Raw genomic sequence first — 20,420 nt, forward strand, 5'->3', positions numbered from 1 at the left:
ACCGCTAGCAACGCGACTGATCATTGGCCAGCTGCGCGGCACGCCCTCGCCGACCGCCATCTTTGTGTGGGGCAAGGAGCACCCCACTGCGGGCGTGGTTGCAGAGGGGCAGCGCCCTCGCCTCGCCGCCATCCTTGTGAAGGGCAGCAAGGGGCACGGCCACTCAAGAGCGTCCATCTTTGTGTAGGGCACTGGCGCCAGCCGCCACGCCGGGGGTAACGGGAGACGAATACACCCTGGCCTCCCCGAACGAACGGCGCGAGGCCCGAGAGCCTCGGAACTAGCCCCGGCGGTATCATGGCCACAAGCGCCCCCGCGGTCCCGGCCGCAGCGGCCGGGCTGGGCGTGGCGCAACGGGGGGCGGAGCAGCCCCTGGGGTGTGGCGGAGGGCGGAGCAGTCCCTGGGGCACCGTGACGCGGTCGGAAGCGGAAGCGGCAGCAGCGGCACGGCGGGGCCGGGCGGGTGGCGCGATGGACGAGACGAGCCCGCTGGTGTCGCCGGAGAGGGCGCAGGGCCCTGACTACGGGCTGCCGGGGGGTGCCGTGCGCGCCCTCCCGCCCGCCGCGCCCCCGCCGCCCTCCCCTCCCGGCTCCCCTGGCGGCCGCGACCGCGAGCGGCAGCCGCTGCTGGAGCGCGGGGCGCGGGGCCCGGCGGCGGCGCAGGCCCAGGCGCAGGCCCAGGCGGCGGCGGCGGCGGCGGCAGCTGCGGCGGCGGCGGCGGCGCAGCGGGAGCGCAACGACTTCCCCGAGGATCCCGAGTTTGCCGACGTGGTCCGGCGGGCTGAGCTGGCCAGCGAGCGCGGCATCTACCCCGAGCGCATCTCGCAGGGCTCAAGCGGCAGCTACTTCGTGAAGGACCCGCAGGGGGTGAGCTGGGCCTAGCCCCGCGTGGCCGACCCAGGGGTGGTGCTGCCTCCGTAGCTCCGAAGGCCCGTGGGCTGAGCGGCGCCGGCCGGGAGCTGGCGGGAGTGACCGGCCGCGGAGGGTAGGAGCGGCCGGAGAGGCTCTGAGCCTCCCCGGGGAGAAGTACAGTGGGACCAGCTGCGGGAATGCGGGGCAGCAGTGTCCAAGTGCTGATTCAACTTCTTCTGCGGCGTTGTGCCCATAGAGAAAGGGTCACCCCCTCCTGCAGGCCCGTGCATCAGCATCTGGACACAGGGCTGTGGCTTTGTCGGCTGGGCTGGTTTTGGCCTGTTTGTTTGAACTGAGTGTCTTCTCTGTGGCTGTATGGTTGGTTTAGTGGAGACAAAGTCCTTGGCATGCAGCCACTCTCCTGTAGACATGGTCAGCTGTGTGGCAGCCGTCTTTGTGCCACTGACTGGATGAGTGTGCAGCACAGGCTGGCTTGTCTTGTGACCTGCTGCTCCCTGCCCAATTACTTGAGTTGTTGCTGTTTCCTGTGACTCCCTTGCCACATGTATGCTGGGATGCTTCCAGAGATGCAGGAGCTCTGTGGTCTCTGGTGTGTCCTACTTTTCCCTCTCTGGGTGAAAGCTGGCTCCTGGAAGCTGTAGCAGGCAGTTCCCAGCTCAGCTGATGGCATGTGGGGAAATACACACTTGTGCCACTGCCCGGCTCCCTCCTATTGCCTAATATGAGACCTGAAGCCAGATGAGCTGCCTAGGGATTGCAGGTTGGAGGCTGCCTGGCTATAGGAGACCCAAGCTCAAGGACGGCTGCTGGAGCATGAGTGTGAGGAGCCAAAGTTTGTGTGCTGCTGGCATTGTCAGCTGGCAGGTCCCCCAGATTATCCTGCTATTGGCAAATGTGGTGCGTGACTGGTTGCTGTGATTGCTGCTCAGGGTTATCAAAAACATTCTGCTGTTGGCATGGGAGAGAGTGTGGCATGTAGAAATTGTGGGCAGCAGGGGGAAGATATTGGGGGGGAAAAAAACTTTCCTCTTTGATTATTTCCCTTGAGGCTGCTGGGGCCTGAGCTGCCCAGCCCCGGTGGTTATGATCACCCCACTGCCAGGTTCTCCTCTGTGCTGCCCAGGCTCCCTCTGCTTTGCTGCTGGCACCAGACAGACCTGTTTTCCCTGTCAGTGCTGCTCTCGGCATGGGTTCGTTTGGAAGGGGATGCTGTGCTGCAAGCTTCTGGTTTCTGCTTTCCGTGCTGTGCCTGCCTGGCTGGGCCTTGCTCTGCTGGATTGGTTCCATGGAGCACAGGGCTTCATGCTGCCAGAGCTCCTGATAGGCCTCTTTGTGGGCTTATATCCAAGGATGGGTTGACAGCCATGTGACAGCCATGTGGGGCTGTGGCCTTCCTGCCTGCCTAGGGAAAGTGGCTCCTCCATGTGATCAGGATGTGGCTCAAGTGATCCTGTTCCCTCAAACCCTTCCTTTCCTGTCTTCCTGGTGGACAAAACTTTGGTTCTGCTTGCTCTGGCCTGGTTTTTGGCCCCTGACAGACTGAGATTGCATTGAAGTTCCCTGCTGAAGCACTGGGACTCATGTTCTATTTCCACATTCTGGCAGGAGCTCAGCTTAGGGAAGTGATGCCCACTCAGGCCAGGGCTAAGAGTAGCCATGGGGAGAAGGCCTGGTTGCATGTGCTGCTGAGTAACCCCAGAGCAGGGACTTCCAGCCCCCCCAGGGATGTCTGACTTGTGGGGACAGGTAGCCTTGCTCCTGTTCCAGCCCTTCTCTCATCTGTCTGTGCTGTGGCAGTACTGGCCCAGTGGTGGTGCAGTGCCCCGCACAAGGCTTCTGTGCCCTCTGCTGAACTCACTGTTGGGTTGGTGTATTTGAAGCTGGATTGAGGGGCTGGGACTGCTGCTGGTACCAGCTGGTCGCCAGTTTGGAGCTGCCTGTGCCCTCCCATCCACACAGTGTATCTAGAGAGTCAACCCTTCTGCTGGACCCCCCACCACAGAGCCCTGGCTCCTCAGGTGTCCTGCAGGTGCTCGGCTGTTACAGTCCTTTTCCTCTGGTCAGTTTGGGATCGGATCTGTTCAATGGATTTTTGAGCCAGGGCAGAGATTGCTATAGCTGTCACTTTCCTGTATGGACATAATGACCAACGATGAGCAGTAGCTCTCCCCAGCCATCCAAAGGTCGCTGGAATGAGACTGATGTGTTTACCAGGAGCCTGCATTATCACTAGTGTTTTTTGGGCCACGTGTTGGGTATAAAGGTCTCTGGGTAGCACCCTGTTCTTGTACTGGCGGGAGAGGGATTCTTCCTAGCTCTGCCCACCTCCCTCCCAGGAGCTGTAGAGTTTTACCTGGTCCCAGGAGACTGGTTATTATCATAATGAGGGGCAGTTCTGGACCTGTTCTTTAGTGTTCCTGCTGTAGGCTGGAGAAGATGTCCCAGCTCTGTCAACTTCCTGGACTCAGCCCTCTTCTCTCCTATGCACAGAAAATTATTGGTGTCTTCAAGCCCAAGAATGAGGAGCCATACGGGCAGCTGAACCCTAAGTGGACCAAGTGGCTACAGAAGTTGTGCTGCCCGTGCTGCTTTGGGAGAGACTGCCTTGTCCTGAACCAGGGCTACCTGTCGGAGGCAGGTGCCAGCCTGGTAGACCAGAAACTGGAACTCAACATTGTTCCTCGCACAAAGGTGAGGGGACAGCTGCTGGGGTCCTGTTCTGAGGAGGCTTTTGTGTGCTTCCACACAGCTCTACTTGCACCTTGTGGCACTGCTGACCTAGGAGATTGAGTGCTCTAGACTAGGACTGTTCCTGCTCAAACTTTGGGGATCCTTTTGCTGGGTGGAGCTGTGGGAAATGCTGCGTCTTGGTTTTATCAGGCAGTCTTGTGACTTGCCAGAGGCCCCTGCTAACTGTGCTTATGTCCCTCCAGGTGGTGTATCTGGCCAGTGAGACCTTTAACTACAGTGCCATTGACAGGGTGAAGTCCCGAGGGAAGAGGCTGGCCCTGGAGAAGGTGCCGAAAGTTGGTCAGCGCTTCAACCGCATTGGTCTGCCACCCAAGGTAGGGATGCAAGCCTCCATGCCTGCCTGTTAGCACCTCCCTGGCCACTGTGACCTTCTGTAATGCAGCCTGTCCTTGCTTCAGGTGGGCTCCTTCCAGCTCTTTGTGGAAGGCTACAAGGATGCAGACTACTGGCTGCGGCGGTTTGAAGCCGAGCCACTCCCAGAGAACACTAATAGGCAGCTGCTGCTGCAGTTTGAGCGGCTGGTGGTGCTGGATTACATCATCAGGAACACAGGTAGGGCCAGCTGCTGGGCATAGGATGCTGCCTGCTCCTTCATGTCCTACCATGCTGGAGAAATGGGAGGGAGATAGGGTCTGGGTGGCTTTTCTCTGCACCTGAAACTCCTCTCCCCTCGGTTGCTGCCAGGTGACATCTGCCTCTAGTCAGAGTGCAGCTGCTGGGCTGCTCACCACCTGAGGCTCTGGCTGCTGGCCAGTTTACTGGCAGATCTGGATCTACCAAGGTGCTCAGGGGAAAGTTTCCCAGCTGTGAGGAACCAGGGACATCCAGAAATCCAGCACCTAACTGTGCCTCTATATCCCATTTCACACTGTGTTCCTGAGTTTCTCCCAGGCTGGAAGGAATTGAGGTTTCACTCTGGGGCTTGCAGGCTGACCTTTCTCTTGGGAGCTGATAATATCTGGATCTCTAGGACTGTCTGCAAGCAGCTTGATAATTTCCATACCTGCAGCAAGTTTAAGGGCTCTGGGAGTTTGTGCCTAAAATGTGTCTCACTTCTTGGTTAGAGAAAGAATTGTCTTCTGCCCAGCATGGTGCAGGCAGGCCCTGGTGCTGACACAGCTGGTTTTATCTCCTTGCAGATCGGGGCAATGACAACTGGCTCATCAAGTATGACTGTCCCCTGGACAGTGCGGGCGTGCGGGTGAGTGGCTGTTCCTGGGCAGGGGCAACACAGGGACTCTGCTCGTGGAAGCTGCTCGCTTGACAGGCAGGACAAGAATTTCCCATCTGGTTTGGGTTTCCAAGTGTGTTGAGGCCTGATCTTGTCTCCTGGGCCTTTTGTTACCATTTATTTGCATTGGTGGTTTGTGGCCTAGTGGGACTTCATGAGGATGCAGCTGAACTTTGTGGGGAAACTGGTGTTGCTGGGGAAAACTGATGTTGTAGGACCTTGGAGTGAGGCCTCGGGGGAAACAGCTTTGTCCTCCTTCCCACTCAAAGCAGCCTATGCCTCCTTATGGTTAAGGGCTGTGCTACAGGCAAGAGTCTGCTGTGCCTCTGTGGTAGCCAGGGCAGAGATCCTGACAGCGGGGCTGCAGGGAGTAGGTCTGTTCCTGCTGGGAGGACCTCTTTGTGACATACTTCACTTCCTTCCAGGACAGCGACTGGGTGGTGGTGAAGGAGCCCATCATCAAGCTGGCTGCTATAGACAATGGTTTGGCCTTTCCCTTGAAACACCCGGACTCCTGGAGAGCATGTGAGTCCCTCAGGCTATGCCAAGGCAACATGACAAGCCATACAACTCCTTGCTTAGGCATCCTCCTCAAGGACTGTAGAGGAGAGGGCTAGGGCTGTACCTCTGCAACTTCTGGGTCCATGGGCAGCTCCTCAGCAGAGACTGTAGAAGGCAGATGCTGGACCCTGTGTTGCAGATGCAGAGACTCTAATGCCCAGGGGTATATGGCACCATGTGTTGCTTTCTCCAATTCTAATGTCTCCGGCTCCCTTCCACAGATCCGTTCTACTGGGCGTGGCTGCCCCAGGCCAAAATCCCCTTTTCACAGGAGATCAAGGACCTGATTCTTCCCAAGATCTCAGACCCCAACTTTGTGAAGGACCTGGAGGAAGATCTGTATGAGCTCTTCAAGGTGAGCCTGAGGAGTGGGTGAAGATGATGTGGGTGGAAGAAAAGTGGGAGTGGTGTTGGGGAGTTCGCTGTCAAGGTTGCAGGAAGAGAAAGGTGGCAGTGTTTATGGGCAGAGGCACAGCAGTTATCCTTCTGCCAGGAGCTGAAGATTCAATGCAGGAGAGGCAGGAAACCCATGGGATAGGGCAGGGGGAGGGGCTTACTTGGGGAATGGGCATCTTGTTCAAGGCATGAAGCAGCGGATGAATCTCATTGTGTTCTTTGCTCTCTCTCTTGCAGAAAGACCCTGGCTTTGACAGGGGACAGTTTCACAAGCAGATTGCTGTCATGAGAGGCCAGGTAAGCAGTACGTAGGGAAGACAGGTGGTTGAGGTAGGAAGCCTTGTCCTGCCTTTGTGGCAGGAAGGGTGCTGGAGTGGATGCTCTGTTGCTCTGGCAGGGCAGCTCAGGCATTACTCTGTTGTGCCATACAGATCCTGAACCTGACTCAGGCGTTAAAAGATGGGAAGAGTCCACTGCACCTGGTTCAGATGCCACCTGTGATTGTGGAAACGGCACGTTCCCACCAACGCTCCGCTAGTGAGTCCTACACACAGAGCTTCCAGAGCCGGAAGCCTTTCTTCTCATGGTGGTAGCTGTGGGAGCACGGGCAGGGCTTGGCCACCTTGGACTAGCACTGCGAGAGGAGCTGGGCCACTGCTGGCTCCTGCGGCTGGGACTCGACCTTCGGGGTAGAGTGAGCAGATGCGGCTGGAGGAACCTGCAGCTGAACTGGAGGAGCCAGGCAGATTGGGCATGGTCCCTCCCCAGCTCCGTTGGAGCTTGGTGCCCTGCCTGGGGCACGGGCCAGGGGGAGGTGTGGGAATCTGCCAGGAACTGTGGCATGGCTGGGACCCCGCCCCTGCCTCCGTTCCTTGGCCCACATGCGGTTCTGAGCACCCCTGCTTGGGGCTGGGATGAACAGAGCCAGGATCCGTCCAGCCCTTCACATCAGCCACTGGCCCTTTTTTCCCCCACCATGCCAGCTGCTTGGCTGGGAAGGCCTTTAGCAGGTGATACCCCCTCCCTTTCCCTGAGGATGTGCTGTACTCCTCCACTGTCCCTCTGGTGCCCCAACCCTGTGCATGCTGCTTTCCTCAGGGGGAGTTCCTGCTGCCCACTGGTGTAGCGGGGACCACAATGAACAGCTGTTCTCTGGCTAGAGGCTCGAGGAGGGGACATAAGAGGGACAACACATGGGACTGGTTTGGATGCAGTTAGACACTAAGGGGATAAAGGTGCTGGCTTGTCCCTGTGAAAAGCAGGCAGCTTTGCAGAGCTCTCCCATGGGAGCTCTCCCCTTCTGCCCCAGTCCATTTCTCCTGCCTGGTCACCATGGCTGCTCTCGCTTGACTTTTTCCCCTGTCCCAGCAAGCTTCCTGGCTGCTGTGCAGCCAGCATGGTGCCAGCTTTGTCTGTGCCTAGGGATCCTCTGAGGGGCAGGGGCTGCCAGGGAAGGGCCAGAGGGGCTCTTCTGCCACATGGGTGGGAGCACTGGGGGACCAGCATGGACTCCTGGCTGCCCTGGAGCTGACAATCTCGCAGGCCTGCTGTGGGTGGGGGAGGCAGGGAGTCTCTCTCTCAGCAGCAGCTGCTGAGCTTGTATTGTCTAAAACAGCACACCAGGGCTGCTGCTTGTACCTGCTTGCCTTGAGCTGTGACTTCTCAGGCTGCTGGGGAAAGTCAGTGTTGGGTCTTGCTGTCCTGTTAACCCATCTTTGGGGAGTGAGAGGGATGAAAGCAGGTGAACTTGGGAAGGCAGAGCAGCTGCTTTGTCTCCTGCAATGGGGAGGGGGCTCAGCACTGGCTGTGTAAGCACAGAGGGGGCAGCAGTAGAAATCCCAACTCCCCAGCCAGGCCCAGCTGCATTTGACTGACCCAAAATGTATTGTTCTAATGCACTGTAGAAATGTATGTAATGTATTTAAACCATGCAACTGTCTGAATAACAGAGCTGCCATTCAGCTGGCTACATCTGTGCCTCTGCAGCACCCTAGAGCCGGTGGGGGCTCCTCAGCCCATGGTTGCTATCCATATGTACCTGCACAGGAATGCACTGCCTCCTGCAGCTTCTGGAGCTGCGGCAGGACAGAGTCCCTTTCTCCTGTCTGCTCATGCTGGGCATTGAGGGCAACCAGCTGCCCAGGCTGTCCCTTGGCATCCTGTGGCTGCAGGTCCTGCTCTAGTCTTTCCTGGCCCAGTGACTCTTGGAGAGGGAGCTCTGGAGGCTGGAGATGAGGCTGCCCATCTGCCACTTCTCCAAGTGGCCACATTCAGACTGCAGGGCTGCTTCCTGCAGCTGCTTCTCCTCCTTCAGCCACAGAACTATGGCCTGGAGCTTTGCTCTTTTGGCAGTGAGGCTGGATACCTCCTGCTTCAGCTCCTTCAGCTTCAGAATGTCCCCAATGACTTCTCTGTTCTCCTGTGCACTGCACTCTACCAGCTTGGCCAGCTGGTCTTTCAGTAGAGAAATCCTTCCCTGGAGAATCTCTATTAATCTCTTCCAAGCATTTCTTCTTGTGAAGGGCAGCATGTAGCTTGGTCTTCAGTTGTCCCTGTGACTGGGCCAGGGCAGTTACTGTGTGGCTGTGCACTGGAACAGATTGCCCAGAGAGGCTGTGGAGTCTCCCTCACAAGAGATACTCAAGAAGCATCTGGATGCAATCCTGTGACATCTGCTCTAGGATGACCCTAGAGCAGGGAGGTTGGAACAGATGACCCACAGGTCTTTTCCAACCTGACCTGTGGTGTGGGGCTGTTCCTCTTGCACTAGGTGCCATCCAACAGCCTAGACCGTGGTTCTGCCACTCAGATGGGCAGGACATAACCAGAGCCTCACCCAGCCACCACTGTCCACCCTTTATTAACCATTCATTGCACCCTGCCCAGTACACTTAGGGTCCTTGGAGAGCTGCTCTCCACGGCTCAGCCACTCAGTGATACATGGACCCCGAGCCTGTCTTGGCCCCGCAGTCACCCTCCAGCTTCTTCTCCGCGATTCTGCAAGCAAGACGTATGAGTTAGCGGCGTGACCCGACCGCGCTTCCCCCGGTTGCCCCGCCGCCGCGGGCCGCACCTACCGAAGGTGTTCGAAGCGCCGTAGCGCTGCCATCCCACCGCCGGGCTGGGCTGTCCGCCGCCGCCGAAGCCGCCGCAGGGCCCGCGCCATGCGCCGCTGGCCCGCGTACCGCCAGACGAGGCAGGCTCGCTCCTCGGGCCGCTCGGCCCCGCCGCTCCGGAACAGGCTCCGCAGCTCTCGCAGCCCCACGCCCTGGAAGATGTTGGCCGAGGCCCACTTACGGGCGCGGGCTGCGGGCGCCGCCCGTCCCGGAGAGTCGCTCACCACCGAGGCCGGAGTGCCCATGGCTCTGGCCGCTGCGGACACCGAACAGCTGGCTTCAGGCTCCGGTCTCGCCGCCCGGTCCGGTCCGCCTTCCTCGGAATCCGGCGCGGATGCCCAGTGAGGAAGGGAGGGCATCGGGGGAAGGGCGGTCTGGGACGCCGGGCAGGGGGCCAGCCGCGCAGGCGGGGCCGCCCGGGAATGCAGGCGCCGCCCCGGCTCGGGCCGGGGCACGCAAGTCCGGTCCCGCCTTGCCCAGGGCGCTGGGCCCTGCCGTGACCCACTTTCGCTCCGACACCGCCCCGCGCCCACCGGCCCCTCGCACAGATCTGGCGGTGGCGGCTCCGCCTGGTGCCCGCTGCGTTCCCGAACCCGCTTCGCGCCACTGCGCAGGGGTCGCGCAACAGGCGCGCGCCCCATTCATTCACCTGCTGGGTGCCGCTCCGCCCCCTCGCCAATCCCCGCCCGCCTCCCACTGCCACGACCAATCGGCGCCGAGGGGCGCGACAGCCCCGCTGCGCTGAGGAGGCCACGTGGCGCAGATGACGTCATGGGCGGGGTGCGGGGCCTCGCCCCCGGGCGGGGCCGGGACGCGCATCACTCCGAGGGGAATCCCGGGTGACGTAAGGGGAACCCCAGAGCGCGCCCCCCGCCGGCCGCCGCACGGGATCCCGGAGCGCAGTCCCTGGGCCCCGACCCCCTCATCGGTCGCCGTCTCCCACGTCCTCCCGCCGCCCTTTGTCCCTGCGTTGTGGACACCCTCGGCGGCAGCGGGACGGGAGGGGCGCGGCGATTCCTTCCCCTTCGGCGCATCCGCGGCGGCTTTCGGGTGTCCGATGGGCTGGCGGGAGGGGCGGCGGAGCGCGGAGGCGGGGCGGGGAGGAGAGGAGAGAGGCCCCGAGCGGGGAGGACCGCTAAGTGCCAGATGTTTGGCAACGGTCGGGGAGGAAGTCGCTGCCCTGAGTCCCGCCCGAGACGCGCCGGAGCAGGCAGGGCCGCACCATGGCCCGCACGGCTCCCCCGACAGTGCCGCCACCCCCGGGGCCGTCGGCCCGCGGCTCGCTCAGCCTCCATCGCGCCTACCTGCGGAGCCCGCTGGGCCTGCTACGCCTGGGGCAGCTGGCTCTGGGCGCTGCCTTCTGGGTGACGGTAGCAGCTCATAAGTACGAAGGGGCGGCCCACTTCGCTCTGTTTGCCGCCGTCCTGGTCTGGCTCCTCACCTTGGCCCTCTTCGGGCTGAGCCTGCTGGGGCGCTGGGAGCTGGTGCCCTGGCTGGGCTCCCGCTGGCTCCTCACCAACTTGGTGCACGACCTGGCCCTGGGTGTGGGGCTCTACGCAGCTGCCACTGGCATCATGGGTCACAAGGCCAAACAGAGAAGCTTTTGCAACCTGCCGGGCTATAGCCAGCACTGCCTGTACAGTGCCTACCTGAGCGCCTCCATCTGCGGGGGCATCACCGCCTGCCTGTACCTCTTCTCCGGGCTCTATTGCTTGTCACGGCGTTGCCAGGACCAGCGAGACATCATCTAAGATCCTGTGCCACTTGGCTCCCCTTCTCAGCCGCAGACAGAACACAGCCTGTCTTTGGGATGAAATGACCCTGCCACCCCATCCCCTCCTGGCTCACTGCACTGCAATTCTTCCAGAGACTCCTGCACAGATGGATGGACAGACAGAGGCCTTTGCCGAGCACGGCTTCCCCTGCAGCACACCGAGACAGCGTGGACACCCAGCCACTGCACAGGCCCTTCTCCCACCCCTGGACAGACGTAGGCTACTGCAAGTGGAAGGACTCAAATGGAGAGCCCCTAAGAGGGATATCAATCTTTGGGAGCCCCCCGTAGGACTCAAGCCAAAATCCCCTGCCCCTGGTCTTGCAAATGCTGCATGCTCAGGTGGGTGCTGACTTTTCCCTGGGGTGGAGGGGGACTGGCCTGGGGGAGCTGAGCTGGGGGCAGCAGTGCCTAGTGGAGTTGGATGGGCATAAAACCTGCTGGGTATAATCCGTGACCTGCTGGCAGTCCCATCTTGCCATTCCAGCTGCATGGCACCTCCACAATTCCGTAAGGGAGGCTCTGAACTTGGCTTCCCCAGCCTGGCCCCCTTCTTCTGTCTGGCCTGAAAACATCCTTCATCTTATTGGAGCACCAAAGGGCTCAGTTCCTCCCTGCCCTGCACTTGGGGGGTGTGGAGACACCCAGATACTGCACAGCCAGATCCAGGATCACCCCAGTCCAGTCTGGAGATTGAGCAGGGCAGCAAGGCCTCCATTGCTGTGGAGGGAGGGGAAGGACAAGTGGAGCCATAACCTGTTCTGTGACCCTGGGCAGGGGGTAAAATCCACCAGCCCTGGAGTTTGTACAGTCCTGGGATGCGGCCAGGTCCCCCAGGGGTTAAGAGGAGCCAGTCATGGGGTTGTTCTCTCCTCCTGCTGTCCCTGCAGAGAGGTTTGTGGCTCCAAGCCATCCAGAGCCACTGAACCAGCCCTGGGGCCAGGCTACTCCAAAAGGGACAGAAACAGCCTCACTAATGGTTCTGGAGACCAGGCTGCCGCCCTGCCTGTCTCTGCTGCACTTGGTTTACCATCCTGGAAAATTTTCATCTCTGGACTCTCTGGGACTGGGCAGTGCCGGGAGACTGTGGTGAGGTGGAAGGGAAGAGTGAGCATTGCAGCATGGCAGTGCTAGGCTGTGCTAGCACTCTGGCCATGGGGGAGCTGGGGCCAGGCATTGTGGGAGCACAACCTATCTTGGAGAACAGAAGAGGACACTGGCACTGGAGCCAGCCCAGCCCTGGATCAGCCTCCACAACCCACCAAGTGCCAAGCCCTGACGAGGCCATGTAGGGCTGACTAGAGAAATGGGCAGCCAGAGACCAAATTTTTGTAGCAGCACCATACTAGTGCTGCCTTGCCACAAGCCCTCCTCACCCTGCCTGGAGGCAGGTCCTCTCTACTGCTGTCAGTGCAAGGAAGGGTCTGCTCCAGTCTCTGTGTAGACTCAGATTGTGTGTCCCCAGCAGCTGGCCATAACTGCCTGTTGCCTGGGGTTCCTGGAGCCTTTTTTGTGGTGGAGAGCAACAGCCGTGATTCCCCTGAGGACTTGAAGGGGTCTGGGATTGGTACTGGGTCACCACTTCCATCATGATATGCTGTCCTAGTGGATACCCCATCATGCTCAGGGGCCCTGCCAAGCCCCAGGCCATGTACCCCTTCCCTGGGTAGGAATGTACATGCTGTCTGTGCCCTGTGTCAAGGCTGGTCCTTGACACCACCTGCCTCTGCCTTACTCTGGTGCAGCCCGTGGCCCAGGCTGTCCAAAATGCCCTCGGTGCTTCTGCCACCACAAGTGCCTTCCCTTGGCTTTCTGCAGCCCTGTCTGTCACACCAGCTCTATACTCCTACACCCTCCTTTCAGGTGCCAATGGATTTACCTTCCAAATAAAGCAATGTTGGCGCTTAATGGGTCTCTGGGCCTTTGTGGTGGGGCTGGGACCTGCTGGGTATGAGGTCTGAGCTGAGATCACACCCGGCTCTGTAGCCCTGCACCCTGGGGCCTCTCTGCTTGGAGCCTCTGGCCATGGTCACAAAGTCCTGGAGTGCTCTGGGGTCACAGGCAGGCTCCCTGATGCTGAGCCACTGCTCCACTGGAGAGGCTTAAGCCTCTGCCCTTGGGGACAGGAGCTAATCCCTGGCCCTGCTGCCACGGAGCCTGATGCTCACGTGGGGCTCCAGACAGAGCAGAGGGCGGCCAAGTCCCCAGGGCTCTGTGGCTATGGGATGTGCTGAGGACAGGATGTAGTTGCATTCCTAAGGGCCTCATCACTCCATGCTGAAAGGGCCCTCTGTCCCAGGGCCAGGGCACCACCAGGCAGACATGTACTGGCCCTTGGTGGGTCAGGGGCCAATGGAAGCCTGCCAGCATCTCTGGATGCAGCAGGACTGGCTGCAGCTCTGGGACATACTCTTGGGACAGAGTTGAGTCTTGGACCTGGACCTGCAGCTGGGGTGTCACTGGGTCCCCAGCCTTCTCCCCATGGGACACATGCCCTGTTCATCAGAGGCTGCAGGCAGCTGGCAGCAGTATTGTGCCTTCATTGTCCAAGAGCCAGCATAGGATTACAACAAGGTTACAGCTTTTGGCATCAGACAAAGCCCAGGATCCCTAGAGCATCCTTGGAAGCCAGCATCCCTGCTCTACTGCAAGCACCTTTTAGGACAGCCCACGGTGGCTGGAGCAGTGTGAGCAGAGCTGCAGGCTGCTGGGCAGGACAGTGCCAGGGCACCCAGGGCTGGGCTGCCTTGGGGCCATGGAGGGGCAGGGAATGAGCTGCCAGCCACACTCACGGACCTGTGGGGAACCTGCTGCTACCTTCCACGGACTCCGGGTGTGAGGCTGCTCTCCGGTCTCTCCTCGGGGAGAGGTGGCCCAGCAACTTCACGAGGACAAACCCACCATGCCCGACACAGCTGAATGCAGGTCATGCCAAGACGCAGACTGGGACTGAGCCCTGAAGCAGGATTAGACCGGATCGCTGCCCAGCCCTGGACTGGGGCCGGATCCAGGCTGTGACTGAGCCCTACACCAGAGCACACCCGAATGGGGATCGGACGCTGAGCAGCCGCGGGCCGGGGCCGATCCCCCTGTCTAGACCGGGCCCACCGAGCCCCCGCCTGCAGCCTCACTCCCAGAGCGGCCCGCAGGCGGCCGGCACCCAGCGCGGGCACAGCGGGGCGGGCCCCGGAGCGCGGAGGCGGCGCCGGGAGCGGCCCGTTCCCCGCGGGACGCTGCCATTGGCCGCGCGCGGAGCTCACGGCGCGCCCGGCCGCGTCACGGCAGCGCGCGGCGGTGTCGAGCCGAGAGCCGCGGCGCCGCTCCGCTTCCGCTCCCGGGCCCGGCATGCAGGCGGCGGAGCGGGACGGGGCGGCAGGCGGCCCCGAAGGGGCGACGGGAGCTGGTGAGGCCCCGCCGGAGCCGTCGCCGCCCAAGGCCGCCGCTGCTTTCGACCTCCTGGAGCTGGTGCGGAGCTACCGGCGGCTGGAGCTGTACCTGGAGCCGCTGCGGGACGCTGCCGAGGGTGTCCGCTCCCTCCTCCGGTAGGTGCGGGCTGGGCCGAGATCGAGACCGAGACCGTCCCTGGGGTCTCATGTCCCTTGCCTTCCCTTCTCTCGGTAGGTGGCAGCGGCCTGTGTGCTCTCTCCTGGTCTGCCTCGGCCTCAACTTCCTCCTGCTCACCCTCGGGCAAGGTGCGTGTCGGGGGTCAGGGCTGGGCCCCTTCCCGGACCCTCCGGGCTGACGCTGTCCCCCCTCTTCCAGCTGCCTGGTACTCGGTGCTCGCCCTGCTGGTCGCGGTGCCGGCCCTGCTGGGTTACCTGCAAGAGACGTGCCGGGCCCGGCCCTCGGAGCCGGAGCTGGTGCGCAGGAGGTACCACAGCATCCGCAGGGAGGACCTGCGCAAGGTGCAGCTCTCGCGGCAGGAGGCCATCGCCCAGGTCAAGAGCTTGTGAGTCCCTGCGGCCTCCCAGCGGTGGGACTGTGGGCGCCTCTGCAGCCGGAAAGCCTTCTTGGAGGCTGTGGGGGGCTCATGCCAAGTTTGGCTACTGTAATCCGTGTGAACGTGGGGAATGAGGGGCTGTGTTTTTGGGGTTTTTTTTGTGACTGTCTCATTTGCAGCCTGATCCAGCTGGAAGGGTTTCTGAGCGGGATGTGCTGCAGCTGTGAGGCAGTGTACCGTGTGCTCTACTGGGAGAACCCCACTGTCTCTTCCCAGTGAGTAGTACTGGGTCAGGCACACTGTGGTGGGGAGGGGGGTTCAGCCAGGCTTGCGGTACTTTTTTGGTACTTGGAGAGAACAGTTGGAACACCAGGCGAAGGAAGGAATTTCATGCTGTTGAGTGAGTTGCTTTGACTTGACCACTGTATCTTCCTGCTTTCCACAGGTTTTATGGGGTGCTACTGGGCACTGTCTGTGTCCTCTACTTGCTGCCCCTCTGCTGGGTCCTGGCCATCCTCAACAGCACCCTCTTTCTGGGCAACACTCAGTTCTACCAAGGTATGAGACCTGGCTGGAAGTCCCCTGCGTGGGATGGGTTGGGGAAAAAACTCTCTGAAGCCAGGGATTCTGCCCTGTACCTCTCCTTCACATGTTCCATGTCAGGCTCTGCCATAGACCCTGAACCCCCCTGAAGCCAATGGTGTCCTAGGGGTGGCGCTCAGCAGCCCAGGGTGGGTGGTGTGGTCCCAGGCCTCAGCTGTTGGAGGTGAGAGTCTCTCCTGATGCGTGTCCTAATCCAGGTGCTGTTTCCTTCTCTTCTCTGTGGTGTGACAAACCAGGGTCTGTCAGTGCAGGCTATGTGTGAGCCTCTCCACCCCTCTTGATCCCTGACCCTGCTCTTCAGGATTTCAAACACATTCAGTGCCTGTGGCAGTATATGACACAGGCTTGAAAACGTGCTATTGGAAGGGAGAGGAGCCCTCTTCTGTTGCTTGTGCTGGAGGAGTGTTGGATATATCTGAGCTGTGATGATGTCTGCTGCCATTCCCTGTCTTGTGCTGGGGCAAGTGGTGGGGGGTTGTTTTCTGTCTTAACTTTGATATGTGAGCAGAAGAGTGCTCAGGACATCTGATGAGTGAAGGATGTGTCAATGCCCCATTTTGAGCCCTGGAGGTCAGGTGTTGCAGCTGGCTTTTGTGTGATGTGGCTGGGAGTAGGGAAATGCCACTCTACTTCAGCTGTATTCCCCTCTTAACCAGTGATAAGGGAGCTCAAGGCCTCCATCGAACAGAGTGTGGGCTCCAAACCCCTCGAGAACACTCCAGAACCTGCTGAACCCCTGCCACCAGCTGCTGCCCCAGATCGGACCCCCACCCCCACCAGTGCAGAGGTGAGACAGGGGCAGAGTTGGGTCTGACCGTACCTGTGTCCCTCTACACACAAACTTTTTCCAGCTGCTATCTTTGCTGGAAGCATGTGAGCCACTCCTGAGTTACTGGGATGCTGCTCTCTGCCCTGGGCACTTGGCTCAGTCCTTTTGCCACATGTAAGGATGTAGTCTGAGGACGCAGGTGCTTACCTCACCTTCTGTTCTGACACTTGTGCCATCTGTGTGGCTGCCTGGGGCACTGTCCTGGAACCTGCTCAGAAACCTTTGAACTGAGGCAGGGGAACAGCAGGACTAGCTTTGTTAATCTCTTGTAGGACCTTACCCCTGGCAGTGTGGAGGAAGCAGAGGAGGCAGAACCTGATGAAGAGTTCAAAGATGCTATTGAGGTTTGAGGCTGGTTGGGGTGGGCTGTGCCTGCAGGGCAGCTGAGGTGGGAAAGGGACAAGGACCTTGTTGGGTGAACTGGGTGCTCAGGGAGAGTGACTTTGGGGCTGGGTGCCTTTGACTCCGTGTGTACTCACTCTCCTCTCTGTCCCATGCTGCGGGAGAAGGAGAACCAGCTGCTGGTCATGGTGAGTACTGCCACGCCAGGGTGTGGGATCTCCTCCTAGCTGGAGCTTTGCCTGGTGTGCCAGTGGCCTGTCGAAATGCCAGGTGGAGCACCTGGCTTGTTGAGTGCCCCCCTCTGGTGTGCGCTGCCCTGCAGCTCTCAGTGTGCCCCCAGCCACTCCTCTGTGCTCAGCTGGCTCTGCTCTCTGCAGGAGGACGATGAGAGCTCTCAGTGCTCAGCAGATTTTGACCTCAGCCTCCCAGACAATGGTTTTATGAGCAAAAATGAGGTGATCCGCAGCAAGGTGTCACGGCTGACTGAGCGCCTGCGCAAGCGCTACCCCAGCAACAACTTTGGTGAGTTTGGGAGCAGGTGCTTCTTGGGGGAGCTCAGCAGTGTGGGGTGTGTGCTGCTTCCAGTGACCATGGGTCTGGAGTGGAGAGAGTGGTGTGCTACCTGCTAGGCTGTGGTGACACCTCCAGTGACCTTTTCTGCTCCATGGAGAGAATGCTCCCAGCACTCCTAGGAAGGGCAAGGATGGAAAGGTGCAGCAATGTCATCTCTGAGCTGAGCCTTTACAACAGCTATGAATGTTCTTGTGCCACTTGCAGCCCCAGGCAGCAGAGCTGTGCCTGACCTCTGCTCTCTTTCTTCCAGGGAACTGCACAGGCTGTGCAGCCACCTTCTCTGTGCTCAAGAAGAGGGTGAGTCTTTGCCTTCTGCCTCAGCTTGCTGTTTGTACCTGGGGCAGAGGTGTTGCTCATGTCTGGCTTGCCCCAGCTTTCTCCAGCAACTCAGGTGTCTGGTCTCGGTCATAGCCCAAATGACCTCAGCTAAATGCTGGGTGTTGTCACATGCCTAATGGCACCAGGGATCCCTTGTGTTGTGGAGCATTTGTCCATTTACTCCTTTGGAAGCTGCCTCATGCCAAACCCACGTGTTGCTGTAGAAGGTACATGCTCTTTGCCCTGGTTTAGTCCATTTGCTGTGGCCTTTCTAGTGAAGGAGAGTATGGGAATGCTAGTGGGAATGACCTGTTGCCTTATCTGAGCCCTATATGTGATGCTTGGCACACAGACTGTGGGCAGCTCTCAGGAGGTGGTATAGACTTTTGGCCCCCTTCGCTTGCTCCTGGGTTAGTCTGATCTACATCTGGGGTTCACCTCCATCTTTCTCCACAGCGGAGCTGCAGTAACTGTGGGAACAGCTTCTGCTCCAGGTGTTGTTCCTTCAAAGTCCCCAAGGCCGTGATGGGAGCCACGGGTGAGTTGAAGGGTGGAGGGGAGAGCTCCTGCTTCCATCCGTTATGCCTGCCCAGGCATTTGCCCCAGCCCTGGGGGGGAGGGTAGACAGGACATGCCCAGCACAGCCTAGCTCGGGACAGAGCAGTGGTGAATTTGCAGCTCTCAAAGCAGCTTTGTGGCTAGGGTCCCTAGCCCATGCTGGGAAAGGCGGATCATCTCTGATATTTGCTTTCTTTTCCAGCCCCAGAGGCTCAGAAGGAGACAGTGTTCGTGTGCGCTCTCTGCAACCAGGTGCTCATCAAGTGATAAAACAGGCCCAGCCAGCTCCTGTGTCCTGCACTGCCTGAGACTGGGGATAGTGGGCAGGCACCCTTGCCACTGGGAGCCTGAACTGTTTGGATCCCAGTGTGGCATTCCCCTGCCAGAGGATGCTCGCACTTGTGCTCCTCCTGCTGCTGCCAGGCTGGATGGACCAGCTCTCCTTGCCATGCACCAGCTGGGTCCCTGTGGTGAAGCACTGCCCATGGCTGTGCCACATCCTTGCAGCTGCTCCAAGCCCTGGGTGCTCTCTGGCACTTGCTGTGCCCTGCCACGTGCTTGCCCAGGCCCTTTGGTCTGGCTCAGTGATGGAAGAGCCATCTGTTCTATTCTTGGTCCTGCCTTCACCTCCTGGGTGGGGCAGAACAATCTCAGAGCTCTGTCCCTACCTTTCCCAGCACTGTGCTGTAAGTGACTGTATTTTTGGGATCAAGTCAAAGCTCCTCCTGCATCCCTTGGGGTCTAGACTAGGTTCTTCATCCTGGCTCAGCTGAGACTTTGCTAGTCACTCCTGTGCTCCTCAGCCTGACTGTGTGCAGGTTTAGTCTTTTGCCGCCGAATTTGGCTGTAGCCTGGAGGAGGAAAGAGAATGAGTTTGGTTTGGGCTGTGTGGCTGGATCTTCAGTGTGAGAAAAGGCAGGAGTTGGTGCTGCTCTGTGCACTTAGTGACTGCTGCTTTCTACTACAGATTAATATATAATTGCATATAAAGAATGATCAATAAATCTTTTGTCCTCAGCTGGCTCTCGTGTCATCCCAGTGAAAGCTGTCTCAGTCTAGGTCACTCTAACACCTCTGTGGCCTTGGCCCTGCTGTCCTGCAGGTGCTCCTGTGCCAGCAGCTCTCCATGCTTTACTGGAATTCCCATCTTCTGTCCTGCTGTTAGTCCTGTTTGCCCACTGCTCAGAACTGTGTGCAGCTGCCTGTCAGCTGTGCCAGGGCTGTATCCTGCTGGGCTGGAGCCAGGGAGCACCTCAGCTCTGACAGGAGCAACTGAGCTTCCTCTGCCTCCCGCAGCTGCCCCTTCCTCTGCCCTCCCCGGGCTGTGGTCCCTCCAGCTGCCTGTGTGCACAAGGATGACCTTTCCTTGTGTGAAAAGCAAAGCGCCCAGCTATCCCAGGAATGTGACCCTGGTTGCTGTGCAGCTGGGAACGGCCGAAGCCTGGGTCCCTGCCAGCCAGCTGCAGCTTCCCCCAAGCCAGGGAATCTGGGGGGCCAGTTCCTACCAGGCTGTGACACCCACCAGGCTGAGAAGTTGCCAGACCCCAGACAGCTCCAGAGACCTCTGGGTCAGTATTTCCTGTGTCTGCAGGTCCGTTTCTGTTCCCTCGACCCACGAACGACAGAAAAGCTTCCGCGTAGTTTCATATTTCGCGGTGCGGCTCTTCCGCTGTCTCCCCGCCCGCCCTCAGTGGCCCCGGAGCGGACGGAGCTCCGCGGAGCGGGGGACCGATGCAGGGCCGGGCCCGGCAGAGCCGGGGAGGCTGTTGGAAAGGCCGCGGAGCCCGGGAGGGAGCGGATTGGAAGCGTCAGCTGCGGGGAGGAGCTGGGAGCAGGAAACGTGCTGCGCTTGCTGCCGCCTGCAGAGCTGGTGCGTTCCGCACGGGGCTGCGAACCGAGCGGTGCCCGGAGCTTTCTGCGGGATCAAACTCATCGGCGCCCGGGGACACCGTGTCCCGCCGGAACCACTGCACACAGGCGCAGCACACAGACCCCGGCTCCTGGCTTTTTTTTTTTTTTTCTTCTTCCCGATTCCCGGTGCGGCCGCGTCTTCACATGGCTTGGATTGTTTGAAAGCAGTTTCCAAGTGGATCTAACGTTTTTTAATAGTCTTTTCAAGACCTGAAACGGGATTCAAAGGAAGCTTTCCCATCGTTCGTGGGTAGAGGGCATAGGAACGGACCTGCAGGCACAGGAGGTACTGACCCAGAGGTCTCTGGAGCCCGCGGGGAGCGGGTGGCGGGCCAGTTGCCGCAGGCGCCGCGGTGCCTTAAGCAGATTGTAATTTTTGTAAGGAAGTTCTAATAAAAGACCGTGTCGGTAGCGATTTTGTGTCCGCTGCTCACAAAAACTGCCCCAAGTCGTCCCGCCTTTCGATGGAAAAGGCATTTTGTACGTGTACTCTTGTGTTGTTTCGTACGCCGTAGTAATAAAAGTTGGCAATTTCCTTTTGTCCCGTCCGATGGATCCCCCGTCTGCGCAATAGCAGCGCCCACAGCCGTCTGACCGCTTTTCGGTCAGCTGAAATTGGTGGCTCAGGGTTGTCTCGTCCTTGA

The 20,420-nt window shown here is 59.7% G+C and overlaps 4 protein-coding genes across 5 annotated transcripts; 3 read left to right on the top strand and 1 right to left on the bottom strand.

Moving 5' to 3' along the window:
- Window positions 1-333: 333 nt before the first annotated feature.
- PI4K2A (phosphatidylinositol 4-kinase type 2 alpha) lies at window positions 334-7,773 on the top strand. The gene is made up of 9 exons (XM_066323746.1): window positions 334-867; window positions 3,364-3,564; window positions 3,807-3,938; window positions 4,023-4,176; window positions 4,764-4,825; window positions 5,281-5,380; window positions 5,638-5,771; window positions 6,050-6,109; window positions 6,244-7,773. Exons 1-9 carry the CDS (start codon window positions 472-474, stop codon window positions 6,403-6,405), a joined length of 1,401 nt encoding a protein of 466 aa, XP_066179843.1. The 5' UTR covers window positions 334-471; the 3' UTR covers window positions 6,406-7,773.
- Window positions 7,774-8,656: 883 nt separating this feature from the next.
- On the bottom strand, window positions 8,657-9,694 carry AVPI1 (arginine vasopressin induced 1). The gene is made up of 2 exons (XM_066323747.1): window positions 8,890-9,694; window positions 8,657-8,809 (listed from the first exon to the last, which is right to left on the bottom strand). The coding sequence occupies exons 1-2, from the start codon at window positions 9,567-9,569 to the stop codon at window positions 8,743-8,745; spliced, it is 747 nt and encodes a 248-aa protein (XP_066179844.1). The 5' UTR covers window positions 9,570-9,694; the 3' UTR covers window positions 8,657-8,742.
- Window positions 9,695-9,768: 74 nt separating this feature from the next.
- MARVELD1 (MARVEL domain containing 1) lies at window positions 9,769-12,610 on the top strand. The gene has a single exon (XM_066323748.1). It carries the CDS (start codon window positions 10,152-10,154, stop codon window positions 10,677-10,679), a length of 528 nt encoding a protein of 175 aa, XP_066179845.1. The 5' UTR covers window positions 9,769-10,151; the 3' UTR covers window positions 10,680-12,610.
- Window positions 12,611-13,941: 1,331 nt separating this feature from the next.
- Window positions 13,942-18,882, top strand: ZFYVE27 (zinc finger FYVE-type containing 27). Of its 2 annotated transcripts, XM_066323749.1 has the most exons (12): window positions 13,942-14,244; window positions 14,324-14,394; window positions 14,465-14,651; window positions 14,822-14,917; window positions 15,088-15,200; window positions 15,902-16,032; window positions 16,347-16,418; window positions 16,584-16,604; window positions 16,794-16,938; window positions 17,240-17,286; window positions 17,764-17,845; window positions 18,068-18,882. In XM_066323749.1, the coding sequence occupies exons 1-12, from the start codon at window positions 14,048-14,050 to the stop codon at window positions 18,130-18,132; spliced, it is 1,227 nt and encodes a 408-aa protein (XP_066179846.1). In that variant the 5' UTR covers window positions 13,942-14,047; the 3' UTR covers window positions 18,133-18,882. The 2 variants fall into 2 exon arrangements, with proteins under 2 accessions (XP_066179846.1, XP_066179847.1); XM_066323750.1 differs by lacking the exon at window positions 16,584-16,604.
- The last annotated feature ends 1,538 nt before the right edge of the window (window positions 18,883-20,420 follow it).

The sequence above is a fragment of the Sylvia atricapilla genome, chromosome 8 (assembly GCF_009819655.1).
Source record: "Sylvia atricapilla isolate bSylAtr1 chromosome 8, bSylAtr1.pri, whole genome shotgun sequence".
In the NCBI taxonomy this organism is placed as follows: domain Eukaryota; kingdom Metazoa; phylum Chordata; class Aves; order Passeriformes; family Sylviidae; genus Sylvia; species Sylvia atricapilla.

Bases quoted from the DNA above. Each gene is read 5' to 3' on its own strand.
- PI4K2A (XM_066323746.1), top strand. From the start codon at position 472: ATGGACGAGACGAGCCCGCTGGTGTCGCCGGAGAGGGCGCAGGGCCCT. The intron at 868-3,363 runs GTGAGCTGGGCC...TCCTATGCACAG, and splicing joins TCGTGAAGGACCCGCAGGGG to AAAATTATTGGTGTCTTCAA. The intron at 4,826-5,280 runs GTGAGTGGCTGT...ACTTCCTTCCAG, and splicing joins TGGACAGTGCGGGCGTGCGG to GACAGCGACTGGGTGGTGGT.
- AVPI1 (XM_066323747.1), bottom strand. From the start codon at position 9,569: ATGGGGCGCGCGCCTGTTGCGCGACCCCTGCGCAGTGGCGCGAAGCGG. The intron at 8,810-8,889 runs GTAGGTGCGGCC...TCTTGCTTGCAG, and splicing joins CGGCGCTTCGAACACCTTCG to AATCGCGGAGAAGAAGCTGG.
- MARVELD1 (XM_066323748.1), top strand. From the start codon at position 10,152: ATGGCCCGCACGGCTCCCCCGACAGTGCCGCCACCCCCGGGGCCGTCG.
- ZFYVE27 (XM_066323749.1), top strand. From the start codon at position 14,048: ATGCAGGCGGCGGAGCGGGACGGGGCGGCAGGCGGCCCCGAAGGGGCG. The intron at 14,652-14,821 runs GTGAGTCCCTGC...TCTCATTTGCAG, and splicing joins ATCGCCCAGGTCAAGAGCTT to CCTGATCCAGCTGGAAGGGT. The intron at 15,201-15,901 runs GTATGAGACCTG...CCTCTTAACCAG, and splicing joins CAACACTCAGTTCTACCAAG to TGATAAGGGAGCTCAAGGCC.